At 37.6% G+C, this 15,105-nt stretch overlaps 1 protein-coding gene across 2 annotated transcripts in view; it reads left to right on the plus strand.

The window, feature by feature from the left end:
* The window catches only part of MYLK (myosin light chain kinase), a 223,816-nt gene that overhangs the window by 164,326 nt on the left and 44,385 nt on the right, over positions 1-15,105 (plus strand). For both annotated transcript variants that reach the window (XM_009640862.2, XM_035896318.1), the window contains exons 19-21: positions 9,802-9,852; positions 11,481-11,608; positions 14,780-14,933. In XM_009640862.2, the coding sequence (XP_009639157.2) occupies positions 9,802-9,852; positions 11,481-11,608; positions 14,780-14,933 (333 nt within the window). The remainder of the gene's footprint in view (positions 1-9,801; positions 9,853-11,480; positions 11,609-14,779; positions 14,934-15,105) is intronic.

Here is a 15,105-nt window from a genome sequence, read left to right on the forward strand (position 1 = left end):
TATAGGTAGCAAAACAGAAGACAGCAACTCTGGCTTCAGAAATTATTGGGAAAAGAAGGTTGAAATAATGGTGAATGGGTTTCTTAAGATTGCTTCATGGCATATTATATCAGTCTTTAAAGTTCTTGAACTTCTCAAAGCTCTTTTTTCAAAATACCTTTAAAACATCTTTCCTGTTGCACTGAAAACATCAAGGTAACCAGAAAGAACGTTAGGAAGCTGGGTTTTGGAAGAGCTTTAGGAAAACTTTGGAAAAATACATATTTAATTTTAAAAGGATTTGGCTGCAGAGATTCCACAGGTGGTTTTTAACATCTCAGTCTCTGAGGACTGTGGGTATTTGTCTGCCTGAAATGAGTGTTATATTTGTATGTTTGTCAGGGGCAAAATATACAAAACTGATCCGGTAGACTTCCCAGTTTCAATTTAAACTGAAATCCTTTTCAGATGCAGAGATTTTAAAGTTCCTTACCTGAAAGAAGATGGGATTAACAAGTCAGATATTTGTGCATCTTTCCTGTATTTCTCTTGAAAAGAAAGTTAATAAAGAATGACTGTGAAGTAAGATGTCCCAATCTAATTCAGTGAATTCAGTCACAAGAGTATATACTGTATGGGGTACAGAAGCTACATACTCTCTGTCATTTTTAGAAATATTTCTCAGGGGAAAAAAAAAATCCATATTTTCCATTTTCTGTAAGAAAGTGCAAGTCAATTTCACGTTTAGCAGCTATGTCAACATTTTCTCCCTTCAGATTATAAGTGATCCTTGTTTTCTACCCTAGTAGAAACCTTCAGGAAAGTAATTAATCTTTAGCTCATCTCTTTTTGTGAAAGACAATGAATATTGTCAGTATGTTAATCTACAGAATGTGTCTCACTGTGAGAAAAGTTGCTGACCCAAGTCTCATTTGGCTGCTCATTCTGACAGTGTTATTTTATTACTGGAAGCCTGGGTTTTCTAAGCTACAGAAAATAAATATTAAGTAAAATTTTGGCATTACCTCTTTTGAAATGCAATACATACTAGACTGGTTTAGAATAAGCAGTTATTCTCAGAAAAACATCTATGAAGGCAGCTTTGTAGCATTCAGTGTTTAACAATATCTCTGAATGGATGCTTGTAGCGTTTACATGCAGAAAGATTACTCCCATGCTAGCAAATTAGGAAAATTATGATGTATTTCTTTTTGCTTACAATTAATATTCTGTCACCAGAATTTAGTGGTAATTATGACTCTTCAGAATACAACTCTGTAATGATAAATAGAATAAATAATAATGTTTCTGACAATAACAAACAGGTCCAGCTTTGAATCTGAGTGAAATCAATCCTGAGGAAGAATAGAGGAAGGACACCTATCTTTTTAATGTTAGAATCTGTTCATTCCTCACTGACTGTACTGACTTAGGCTTTGTCACTTGTGTCTTTGCTAGGTGGATGTGAAATGCTACTGAGTTAAATAATAAAGTATTATGCTGCTTCTGCACAGGTATGAAAGACTAGAAGAGGCAGTGGAAAATTGGAACCTTTCATTACCTATCATACTGCATATTCCATGCTATGCCAGAGCAATCAGTGGATAATATGAAGGTCTTCTAGTTTGACATAACCTGCAGCAAAAGTACTAAGCTAAAAATTCTCACTTGAACATTTCGCCAGGGAGTTTTGAAAGCATCTGCTATAAAGGGATTTGGGCACCCAATTCCCATTGAAATTAGAAGTTACTTCAAATTAGGCTTAAAGGGAATTGCTTATTTAAATTACCAAGGCCACCTGCAAAATCTTCAGTGCCTATTAAATATATGGTTTTGGCCCAACAGACGGTGGAAAAAATCAAAGTGCTTTTTAAGAGTAAATAAAGGTTTCATGGTTTATAAATAAATATTCTGCTTTTAAAAAAAATCTGTTACTACTCCACACTTCATAAAATTTTGTCCTCCTTAATATGTGTTGCACTGAGGACCAAAACAGCAGTAAATCATAGCTTGAGCAATTAGCCCAAGATCACACATTCATTTGCAGGACTAGAACCCAACTTTCTTGATCCTCAGTCTTGTGAGTAGTTTGCATGCCACATCCAAAATAGTATAGGTTTTTTAAACTGACATCCCAAAAATTTACTTAAAGCATGAGTTTTCCAAAAAGCAGATTTTTTTTTTCAAAGTTTTTTTTCAAGATGACTGGGGGAAAACACATATTGCAATAGCTAGATGCTGTTTCTTAGACTTCACCAGGGCTGAGCAGAGCAATATAACCTCACTATAGTAGGAAGAAACTTTATGCCAGTTTGTTGCTACTGAGAAAAGAATTGGCTTTAATGCTTCAGAAAATAACCCTCCTAAATCTAAGCATTGGATTAAAGTGTTTGGAAAGAAATGCCCAGAAGTTTTTGTAGGGCTAATTCACAGCACTACTTCCAGTAAATATTACAAAATGGCAACTACCACCTGTCATAATCAGTGGTATGAAAACCTAACAGGAAATCCTGGATTCCCTCACCTGAGTAATACTCTTGTTAAACCTGCTGTTCTCATATCCAGATGACATACACTGAAGGGATGACCCAGCGCAGTTTGATTGCACAAAAAGTTCTTCTGCTCTGTTAAAAATAAAGTTACGTCAAAGAAAAGCCTTTCCTCCACACGCTTTCAAGAAAATGGGCCCAAAATACATTACTTAGCAGTATTTGGTGTCTTGCTGATATAAATCTTTTACATCTGCTACTATATAAAATCTGTTTTATTTCCTGTCAACCCCAATTTTGGTTAAGTAACAATGCATTCTCTTGCTCACAGTTGTTAACAAAATGTTGCCACTGACACTGTCCAGATCAAATCTTCTGGAAGGTTGCACTGTTATCCCCCCAGATCTGATTTCTCAACATTGTTGGTACTTGAATGCAAGGCTGAGCAGTGGCATCTCTGAAGCAACTTGTCACAAACATAAATATGTCAGACAGGACTCCTTATCGTTCTATATATTCTTTTCCATAGTGGGTGGGATTCTAAGCATTTTAATTACCATGGAAAAATTATGAGTCAGTGGCCAAGTGATTAGCACACAGTTCTGTTATTTACTCTTCAATAAACAATCTTGTCAGAGAACCCAAGTCTACAAGCACCATTTTAAGAAAATATCATTAAACATTATACTTGATGTGTCCTGTTTAGATAATATATAACTAAATCAGTAAAACACTTCAAGTTTTTTCTTTATTTCCATTCTGTCAATGTAATATGAAACATAGCAATGATGAATATAAAATGTTTCAAAATCTTTCTTTCATGTCAATTGTTTTGTCCTCAGTATAAAACTTGCTACTTTCTAAGGGAAGAACTCAGTTACTAAGGAAGTAAATTATCAGGTCAGAGGTGTTCTTTTAATTACAAAAATAAGAGCACCATGTATCAGCTGTGACTGTGCTGCTGCTGTCCTTTTTGGTCCCTGAGATAGTCTGAGATGCTGTTAAGTGTCAATGAGGCTATTCAAACCAGTTCTCTCAGTCCCATTAATTTCCCAGAAGGTCCATGCTGCTACTCCTGGCTGTTGCAAGAAGAACCAAGACACTTTCTGCACAGTGAGTGCAAGTACTTAGTTGTTGGAACAATATGAGTTACATTGCCAAGGAAGGCTCTGACCAAACTTTTTCAAGCAAAAAAATTTAGTCTTTTTTTCTAAGAGAAGCTGGAACTTCCTCCTTTACTATATGTAAATAAGATTGCCATGAGCTATGATTCCTTTGAAACTCTGAATAATGAAAGGTGCTGACTTCATTCCTCAGGATTGAGGTTCAAGGGTAAATAGCTGTGGCACAAGGGTAACAAAACTAGCTGAAGTAAAAAGGCAATGTAAGATTTAACTTGGTGACTCTGAAGGTTGGTTGCCTCCACAGATGAAAAGAAAATTCAGTCACTGTACATATCAAGAGAGCAATGGAGAAACACTAATCTGTTGTGTAAATCACTTCTCCTTGGTGCCCAGTTCAGCACTGTTTTGCTAGTGCCAGGTAGGCATTTTGAATCTCTGCCAGGTTACTTTATACAGCTCACACCATACTGACATTTTCTGAGTGCATGTTGGCACAGAACAGTATTTTCCATGTGTTTTTCATACAGTCCATCCTACATAGCTGTATGTTGACAGAAGAAGACAGAAATGTTTATTGCCTGTCTCATGCAGAGAAAAATGAGTACAGTTTTTGCAGCATGGCCTTGAACTGAAGAGGTGCCATGCACCATTAATTCCCAGTTAAGTCATTGACGAGAAATTGCAGATCTGAGGCACGTAATAGAAGCATGGACCAAAGTTTCTTCTCTGTAAAACAGGAACCTAAATCCATTGGTTTAATTAATGTGCAAAAGCACATAGCACCTAGCTTTGCCCACTGAAATCATTTGGAGCTCCTGAATGTCCAAATGACCTGACTATTTTCCTACTTAACAGACTGGGTAGCAGGCTAGTAACCTAGTTTAGATTGCTGTTCCTACACACTTGGGCACAGCATTTTAACACCTAATTGTAGCTGTTCTCGCAGGACATGAGAAATATGAAAATTAAATCTATATTTAAGAAATGAACATTGGTGTCTTGCTCCCACCAGAGTTTTTAATGGAATTCACATGACTTGGGTTGTTTGTAAGCTCTATTTGATACTGGATCTCTTCTGCACTGCTCAGATTTGCTTTAATTGCAGAAAGTGCTCAAGCACTGTGCTACTAAACTGCTATGGAATTGTTTCTTCCTCCAGCTGAGCTGTTTTAAAACACTGAGTTACTTTCAGTGTGCTGTGTTGCATTACTGAAGCTCTGAGTGTGCTAGTATATGCTAGCTCTCTCTTGGCTGGAATGCAATAAAGAGTATTCCCTGGATTTTTATTTTTATTTTGTGAAGGAGGAGGCTGAATTTTTTTCAATTAGAGGACAATCTCTGTGTGATTTAGAAACTAAATATGGGATGTTGCAACAAAATGACAGTTGTTTTTAATGGAAAAAAAAGTTATTAAAAACTGTTTTGAAACACGCAAACTCAAATAACTGACTTGTGTGGCATTTAATTTTCTCATTTCTGCTTGTCATCAAATTTAAGCCAGAGCTGCTTTCTATTTTACTGTATTTAGATAATAAACAGATATTTGGAAGCAGTATGAGGAATTTGCTCTTTGAGAAGCAATGAAGCAGAACTGTTTAAGCTTTCAAACCTTGATGAAGTGTTCAGGCTACTGGTGCTAGTGTGTCGTCACTGTCATTTTGCTCTGTAGCAGTTAACATAGGTTCATGAATGTATGAATAGATTTGTAAGTAATGATGTGTTGTCTTTTTCTACTACAAATGTAGCCATCATCTTTCTCCTATTTCACCATCTTGTCTGTGCTAAGGAACACCTGTAATAATTTTTTGTACCATCAAAGAAGTCTGTGACAGAAGCAAGGATAGAACTGAATAATTCATTGCCTTGACCACAAGGCCAACTGTTCTATTTTTCTGTACTTCTAGGTCTCAGTCACTCCATGCTTTCTAGTATAGCAGTGAGTAAAGCTTTATAGACAACCATCACCTTTGTTTTAGACCCTGATATCTATCTCCAGAAGGGTCTGAAGGAGGTGACACTGTGATTCATTTACATGTGGGGGAGAGAGAGACTTCCTAATGTCACATCCCACACGTCTGAAACATTCAAGTGAGATGGGGAAGAAGGAACAGAGACTTGAATCTGAGTTTTCCATCTCCTGCATATTCTTGTTACCGTGATATCTGACACGTTACAGGCATGACTTCTTTTTCAGCTTCTCTTAAAGGAAACTCTGAAAAAACCAATTTAGTTCCTCTCAGAAGATGAAATCTTGAAAAGTTTTGCTTGAGGGGAAAATGGTTTCCTATGTGACTATAGTATTAGATTATGTCATTAGCCCTTCTCCTACCCTGAGCTCAGATGAGGCTGTTCCACAAACAGACAGAAGCAGGGAAATGTCTGCTCCTTATGCTAACGGAGTTAGGTATTTATTGTACTTGTTTACCAGGTGCTGAAATCCATCACTATAGAAGACATGCACATAATTTTAGGCATGTCCCTCAAGGAAGACAGTAGGAATTATGGACTAGTTGGGAATGCTATCTTGAGTACTGATGTTTTTTTCAGACTGTAAGAGTTTTTCTTCATGCTTTATGAAAGCAAGTTGTGCAGAGAGCCATTTCAGGGGAGGGCTATGCCTATTTTTAGTAAAATTCCAAAAAAGGGAAACAAAAAAGAAAGACGGAGGCTTCTGAACATATCTGCTCTCACGAATTCAACATCAGGGCAAAGAACGGCACAACCCAATGTCCCACAGCTATCAGCCGGTATGGGATCTTTCCCTTTTTTAGTTTATGTCCCCCCACCCCAGGCATAAGCTTTCTAAGAGGCAAACCTGCCTATAAAGTTATGTAAATACCAGCCTTGTCATGTTTACATTAAGTTGTTTCTAGAAGGCAGATTCATTTAAGGAGGGAATATTATGTCCTTTTTCTTTCAGGCTGGTTTTTAGCTTCAGCCTGTTTCAATGTAAATATCAAAAGAGAGACAAACTGTCTTTTTTTTTTTAAAAGCAGCAGAGGCAGACTTGAACTAACATTTCCAAGAGGCTCAAATATTTTAATGAAAACAATCATTTGACCTTGTCAACTTTGGGTAATCGTATTAGATTTTTTTCACTAACTGTCTCCAGCAGCTTTTGAAACAAAAGTTGCATTTCAAGTAGATGCATGAGATGAGCTGGTATTCTTAAGGAAGATCTAAGAACAGTGGAGTGTACACCCTTAGCCAAAGAAGTCAGCTTCACAGACACATCCTTGTATTTATCCTCTTCCACACTGCCCCTTCCTTTTATTTCTGCTTAGGGCTATTTGTGTCTGCAAAACAGGATATTCAGGCAGACCTTCCAGCAACCCTCTGCAATCTGCATGGTTTGATGAAGTCCAGTGACAGTCTCTATATCCTCAGTCAAGTGAATGTAATGTCCTGGTGGGTAAAAACTAAAAATTAAACAAAAATGTTGTGTTTACATATAAAAAGCAGTACCCTAGCTGGATGAGGTGATGCATTCATGTGCTTTGCTTTGCTGCTGTGGAAATCCCCATTGAAGTGAGAGCCTTTTAAACTGCCTTAAGCATAGACCCTAGTTATTCCATGGCTAGGAGGGACACCATGGATTTATTCCACTTACAGGGTAAATTTAATACTTGGTGGTTCATTATACATCCTAGCCTCTTTAGAAACATTTTTCTTTAATGGTCATTAATTGAATGTCACTGACTGTAGTTGTGAATGAACAAATTATATTATTGGGATCTCTTCCATGATGAACTGATAGTGGCTGATAGTAGGCAGAGAAAAGTGAGATGGGTGTCTGAGTATATAGATATCCATTCTGTGCATGTATTGTGGAAAGGCAGAGAATGACATTGTCAGCCAGGAGGTAAAAAAAAATCTTGAGATATTAAGAGCCAGAGTGAAATGTGAATATTTGGAGAGTGTGATGACTCCACCAGCACCTTGCTTGTTAACTAAGGTACTGCAACAAATATACAATGTAGGCCAAGAAATGATAGCTAGCTGAAAATCATGCTGGATTAAGGAATTTGCTTTTCCTCCTGTTTGTCTGCAGTGACGTTTCTGAAAAATAGCAATAGTATCTGCAAGCCAGGGTGACTTGACAAACGGTGCTTTTTCCTTGTCATTGGTGCTCTTTGTTCACATCAGGCTTAACGGAGTGTGGAAGTAATCAAATTCATGTCATTGCTTTAGCTTGTATTAAAAGCCATTATAGTTCTGAGGAGACACCCAACAGCTATTTTATTCTCTCAGTTTAGAGAAGTGCAGAGAATCTTATCTCAAATATAGCACACACACACACACAAATATTTACGTGTTTTTAAATCATATAACTGAGTTAGTTCGCATGGGATTATGCACCTAATGAGTAATTAATGGATTACGACCATTAATGGGGATGTTTAACAGCAGGTGATAGGCCAGACTCTACAGCCCTTCCAGCTGGCACCTGATCGTATATGTAGTTTCATCCATGTAACTGTGACTACAGCCCGAAATAAATGAGAGTTTCAGCTCAGGGTGTGACCATACCACGACAAACAGGAAAGCTGCTTTGAAAACACCGCTTGTTGCTCATACAGATTGGGCAGGAAAGAGGAGCTGGAAATATATTTGCTGTCACTTACTACAGCAGCTAAGGGTACATGTCAGTCTGTTCATGGCCCAAAAAGTAATGGGTCCCTTTAATGAGCAGTAGGGCTCTTTGAAGGTCTCCATTTAAACTGGATTAAGCCCACATGGAAGACATGGCAGGACAGATACCTAGCTCATGCCCTGCTGATCCAGTTATACTAGGATAAACACCTCACAAGTACTAATCTAAACCTTATCTAGTTCTGTTGAGCCGACAGTCATAGAAGAAAGGCTTTCTTAGGACATATCCAACTATTCTTTTTTGACCCAGCCACAAGCACTGCAAGAATATCCTACCTCTCCAGTATTACGTTTCTGGTTCCCACAAAATCAATAAAGACAGAGCATATAAAAGCTAAGCATACTTTGAGAGAAAAATGCTATGAAATGGAAGTTTACAAAAGGAAGGTGGCAACAACTTCTTCTGTATTAAGTGCATAGTGAAATATTCCCCAGAGTTAACTGAATAAACACTGGTGTTAACAGCTAAACCATTATATATTTATTAAAGCATTTGGTCTTTTAACAAAAGAGGCAATGACATCTTAACAGCCAGACTATTTCAATCAAGCTGCCTACTTGAGCATCAGAAAATAAGAAATGTCCTTTCACAGCAGAGGTCATCCTCTGACAAGAATGTTTAGTATACCAGATAAAAAGAGAGTGCTCTAAAAGGAATGAACCCCTCCACTTCTGGAATTTACTGGTTTCAAGACATCCAGACTGTTACATTTAATGGCCATCACTAGACCTAACTCCTATGAATTTGTCCTTTTGAACCTGCTTATGTTTTTGTCTTGCAAAACTTTACTTGTCTGAGAACCTGGCTTATGCATGCTGTATTTAAAAACACTTCTGTTGTTTCTTTTATGCCTGCTGCCTGGTAATTTAATGGCCCTAGTTCTTGTTTTGTGAAAAATAGTTAATAGTCATTTTCTACCTACCCATCTTCTCTACTTGCTTTCTACCTACGATTCACAATTTGCAGAACACTGTTCTTCCCAATATTTATGTGCCTATGTTTCCAATTCTGTTTTGACCCTTTCTTTTGTGAATATAGCAAAAAGTTGGCCCTGCCTAGGGAAGAGGATGAGGCAGAGGGGTGATACGGGTGTTTACTGCCTGTATATCACTGTTTCTTTGCAGGCTCACAGGTGGTGTAAGAAGCAGTATGTGTCATTAGCTACCCTAGTTCTAACTGACCTCATTCAGCATTAATTATGCTGGAAATCTGAGCAGAAATTCAGTATGAGATGGATCTTGGCCCAGCATTTTCACCCCAGTTAAACTGCTATAAGGAATGGAGTATTACAGAGTATGGAAGATGTGTAGCAGAATGCTTTGATTCTTTTAGTTCCAGCTTAAACTGTTAATATTTTGAGGATCATTCAGGATAACAAAAGTGTTTTTAAAAAGTATTTTAATTCTTGAGTTTAATATGCTGAAAGAGCATATTAGATTTTCAACTGCCAACGAAGCATTGCTATGGATGTAAGTTCTGCAGTTAAGCTGGTACCTTTGGTACCAATGCTCACCTTTGCATTAACTACTACTTCTTTTTTTTTTTTTTTAACTAGGTGAAGCAACAGTGAAGAAGAAACCAGCTCCAAAGACTCCTCCAAAAGCAGGTAATTTGTTGCATGTGTTATCCTGTAGGAATAAATAATAAACCAATACAGTTTTAAAGAACAGACCCCACATTTCTAAGTACAGCTGTTTGCCTACTAAATTTGTTTGCATATGTGATTAAAAAGTGAGTATGAATTTCTATGAGGAGAAAACTGGAAAGCAAAGTCCATTTTTCAAACTCTTTCGTAAGGTTACATTGCACTAAGACTTAAGTTACGAGCATGCAAAAAAGTTACTACCAAATAAACTATAGCAAGATCCTACAAATGCAAGCAGTACTGTTGTAACCACACACCTTAGCCTTCAGTCGAAGAGGTTTCTCTATGTGTCACGGAATGCCACCTCTGATGAGTAGCTGCCACAGTTGATAGATTTTACATTTCCTCATAACTGGCATTATGGTAACCTGTTCATGTGTTTGCACGCTCCTAGGCAAAGCTGTCTATATTTAAAGTTACCCAGAATGTTCCTGCTTTCAGTGTTTTGAAACTTTGTCAGACTTTTAAACTGTTCAATCTGTTTTCTTTGCCAGATGTGTGCCTCAGCCTAGTTTCCTTCAGATATTTGAAAACAAAGACACTTGTCAAAGGACAAGTCTAGGGGAAAAAAAATTGCTTTGTTTTAATTACATTGAAAAGAAAAAGAAAGCACTGTGTTTTCACGACCAGTAGCCCTGTGCATTGGACAGAAATGTTACGTTTAGCAGTGAAGTCATTCTAATGTTAGAGAATGCCTTTTACTGTTTCTGTCAAAATGTCCTCAAATCTGTACACATACACACACAGAGAGATATTTTTTCTGTGCTGCTGCTGTAAAGCAACAGAACAGGTTTCACCCGAAGTTGTCCGCACTGTGATGTTACTGGCATCTGTCCCTAGCAGCTCCCAGGGGTCTGGCAGAAGTAGCGCTATTAGCAAAGGAGATGTTCTGCTGTCTATTGGTACTCGGGCAGTGAGAGGGAAGAGGAGGAGAAATACCTGATCCAGACATGGAGGAGTATGAATGGGACTGCAAGATTTAAAAGAAGCACTGTAATACACAAACAAAAGGATCTGTCATTGATCACAGGAAAATTAATTGTGATGGAGAAAGATGTCGATGTCCTTCCTTGCCTCTCTAATAGATGTCCCACATGTTTACCTGGTGACTGAAGCCAGAATCTTCATAGGCAGGTGTTGAGTCTTAAATTTTCTGAATGCTGTTGACGACATTAGGGAGCAGGTTTGCAGACCCCCACAGCACACGCAAATTGATATGAAGTTAGCTGGAACCATTTTTCAAAAATACAAAGTGTAAAAGAAAAAAAGAAATTTTTCTGAAAAACCCAACACAAAATTTCATAAGCTGTGTGTTTGGAATTGGTGGTAGGTCTTAACACTTTTGGCCTTTGGATTTCTGTGCCTTGGTCTTGCATGAGCAAATTTCTGATGGGTAGATTGTTATTGCTTTGCCACAGTAGAATTGACGATGTCCACAGAATTGTTTCATTGCAAGCAACAGATAACTGCTAATCTGGATTTCAAATGTTGCTCTGAAACTGTTGCGCTGAGATGTATGTGTTTGGAATTTTAAGAAAATTAGAAAGTATAGTCACCTAAAGAGGGATTTTTATTTTTTTTTTCATCAGCTGCTCCTCCTCAGATTACTCAGTTTCCAGAAGACAGAAAAGTCCGTGCGGGTGAATCAGTGGAACTGTTTGCCAAAGTGGTAGGAACAGCACCAATAACTTGCACCTGGATGAAATTCCGTAAGCAGGTAAATTGTTTTCTGATCTGTTTTAATAGTCATTGAAAAAGTAGAGCTGGAAAGGAACTCCAGTGACCCATCTTGTCCATCTCCCTTCCCCAGGAACTGGCTAAGTCCATGTCATTCCTGCCAGATGTTTTCCTCACTTCTGCTGAAAACATTCCAATGATGAAGATTTCACAACCTCCATTAGCAACCTATTACAGTGCTTAAATATTCACAGTGTTAGAAATTTTTTCATAATGCCAAACCCAAATCTTTCTTGCTACAGTTTAGACCCGTTGCTGCCTGTCCCCTCCTATAACAAATGGCTGTTCCTTTGAGAAAAGCCTTAGACCATGCAATTAAATGATGGATGATGTGAAAGATACAGGTATCTGAAAAGTGCCTGTCACAGGAAATGTTTCTCTCCTTCAAAAATAACCTCTTCTTCATTGATGCTTGGTCTAAAGTTATGTCGGGGCAAAATGCCATGTAAGAAGCTCGAGTGAAATGTCTTACAACACAAATGTCACTGTGCAAGGCACAACAGCAATTACATTGTTGTGCATGTCCTCACCCCCTAGGTTTAAAGTTCCTTCTACCTGGATTAATTTCCTTAACTATATTACAAGTGTTCATAAGGACAGTTTCTAAAGAGAGTTGCTTTAGTGAATAATAAAACCACTTTAAATCAAATAACCCAATATGCAAGTACAAACTGGAAGGTGAAATGCCATGTTAGGATAGAGCAAATATAAATATGTACCATAGCTGCTATCCTGTTTATTTCATTCTGAACTCGTTATGCACTCTATGGAACATAAATGAAAACATCTCCTCCTACAAAGAAGTTTAGACTCTAAATCCAGATGTGTCAGCATTTAATTGAAAGAATTCAAAACAGTTTTCTAGTTGAAGGGGTGTTCCAGAGTCCATTTTTGCTAACCCCAAATAACCTCTTGCTCTAGGGGAAAGGGTGTTTTTTTTCCTGACCTCCTATATTTTCTTAAAATTCTTTAGTTTCAAGGCTGGAGTTAAAAAGTGGCCTACTCAATTCTACAAAAATATGTCTTGGAATCTCCAGTGACATTCAGAGTCCTGTTTTTCTGAGCTCTGACTTAACATGGGTAAAATGTACCCCTCCAAAGTGAGTTTCTGGTTTGTGCAGAATTCTGAGTTCATTGTTGAATACAACAATCCTATTGACATAGATTTAAAGGCCATTTTTATATACAAAATCTATGTGATAACAGAGACCAGCAGCTCTAATACCTATATCAGATCCATAATCTGTGATTCTATACGTTTATTCCTTTGTAAAATGTTATTTTTACCATCTTTTTACTCTCTTCTTTAGTTATGCACTATAAGACAATCTAAAGGTTTGCAAAATCATAAATTAAAATGACGTATAAAGTGTTAAATGGTTCATTATGGCAGGTGAATGAGATAGAAAATAAAAAAATCAGGAAGGTTAATAAACATTGTAGGAGGACAAACGAGTGGTGAGTTGTGATTTCAGCCCTGCCACTGTATGCTGCAGCATGCAGGAGGGACTTGTCCTCTCCATGTTCATTCCTCACACTCCCTTAGGTTCAGGAGAGCCACAGTGGCCTCTCACAGGTGTATTCTGAACAAATATATTTTGAAAAGATAGGGAATGTCACAAAGTTGTGACCCATACTATTGTACATGATGGCATTCTAGTTTTGGGATGCTGGAACTGTGCTCAGCTAAAAAGGGGAAAGCCTTTGAAAGCCTCTTCGTTAGTTGAGGAACAAAGTCCATCATTTAACATTGCCAATTGTTGGAGCTTAAATATGACCAGTGATTTTTTTGGGGGAACACAGTGATCCAGCTTCCCGTTCCCCACAACTATTGCAAGCCACTGAACATCCTTTCAGGGCTTTCTCTGCATATTTTCAGGGCTTTCCCTGCATAATGCAGATCTAGTCCTACTAGACAGATTTTTTTATGCTATTACCCTTTAACTAATTCTAATGAAGCAAAACATATAAGCCAGTGTAGAATCTCAGAAGAACAAAGTACGGGGGCAGGGAGGAACAACTTTCAGTATAATTTAAACTTGTAATCCTACATAATCACATTTGCTAGCTTTCTATTTGAGCTGCTGTAGTAGCAACTTTCTTGGGTTACTTTTGGGCATATAGCAATGCATGCATTCCATCTCAGTTCAGGAGAAAGCAGGGAAAATCCCGCTCCTAGCCTTGTGATTTCTTATTCTCTGAATATATGAGACAAGATAAGGCAAACTAAATAGCCTTCATTTTTAATGAAATTCTGAGAATTAGTTGGAAGAGTCACTTATCTAAGAAGGAAGTGGTGGGAGGAAGAAGGGCATTGACATTATGTTGTCTGTTTCATAAGAACACGGTGTGCAGCTTCTATAATTGCAGTGTAGCATTATGAGGTTTTTAAATAATCTGTCATGTCTCAAGCTAATACTGATTAAAATCTAAGTCTCCTTGGTCGTTTATGCTATGATAGCTGTGTTTCAATCATAAACTAGTTCATAATATGACTATGTTATTCAGCTGAGATTTTGCTTTTTGCCTCTTCAGAAAATAAAAATGCTGAAGGCAAGCTAAATCTGCTGTTTGTATGTCTCTCTGCACAGCTGTAGCATTACATCTCCATTTCAGGCAACATCATCTTCAATTTTTCAAACCCAAGAAACTGGTACCCTGATTTATGTGGAAGTACAGAATAAGGCTGGTTAAGATAAGATGGTGAAAGTCACAGCTATGGATGATTTGCACATCGGGCCTCTGAAGGGGAATGGAAAACGAATTAGGGTATTTAGAGCTAAATCCTTGTTCCACTGTGGTCTCTGTGAGCATGTGAGACCAAAATTTGTTCTTTTGCCAGTTAACACAGTTTGCACTTTCAGCCTGTCAAAGGGGAGTTAGAAAGTGAAATTCCTGTTCCTTAGTGGAGTCCCAGCAACACCAATGCCCCCTGTTGCCTTTGCAGGACTGGAGTTATTATGATGTTTCATTGCATTTCTAGATGGTTTGTGTTGATTACACTCTTTACCAGCTGCACATATTCACTGCTGTAATAAAGTTATCTGCAGATAACACTCAGTATGATAACCTTGTATTGTAATTTGAGCTCTTTCAGGTATGAAGAAATTTATCCCACAAAATCTTTTCTTTTTCCTTTTGAATTTGGCAGATTGAAGAAAATGAATATATTAAAATTGAGAATGCTGAAAACAGCAGCAAGCTAACAATATCATCAACAAAGCAGGAACACTGTGGATGTTACACCCTAGTTGTAGAGAACAAACTTGGCAGCAGACAAGCACAAGTCAACCTTACAGTTGTTGGTAAGTCCATAATAAAGTTTTAGATATATACTCATTCTTCAGACATCACTCTACATTTGCTTTATATAAGATGATATGCAAAAAATTAAATAAAATAATCAGATAAGTTAAAAAGACTGAAATGAAAAACTAGTACATTAAAAAATATCTGTGGACCGGACAGTGCCATTGT

This window comes from Egretta garzetta, unplaced genomic scaffold (genome assembly GCF_000687185.1).
Source record: "Egretta garzetta isolate BGI_Z169 unplaced genomic scaffold, ASM68718v1 scaffold326, whole genome shotgun sequence".
NCBI classification, from domain to species: domain Eukaryota; kingdom Metazoa; phylum Chordata; class Aves; order Pelecaniformes; family Ardeidae; genus Egretta; species Egretta garzetta.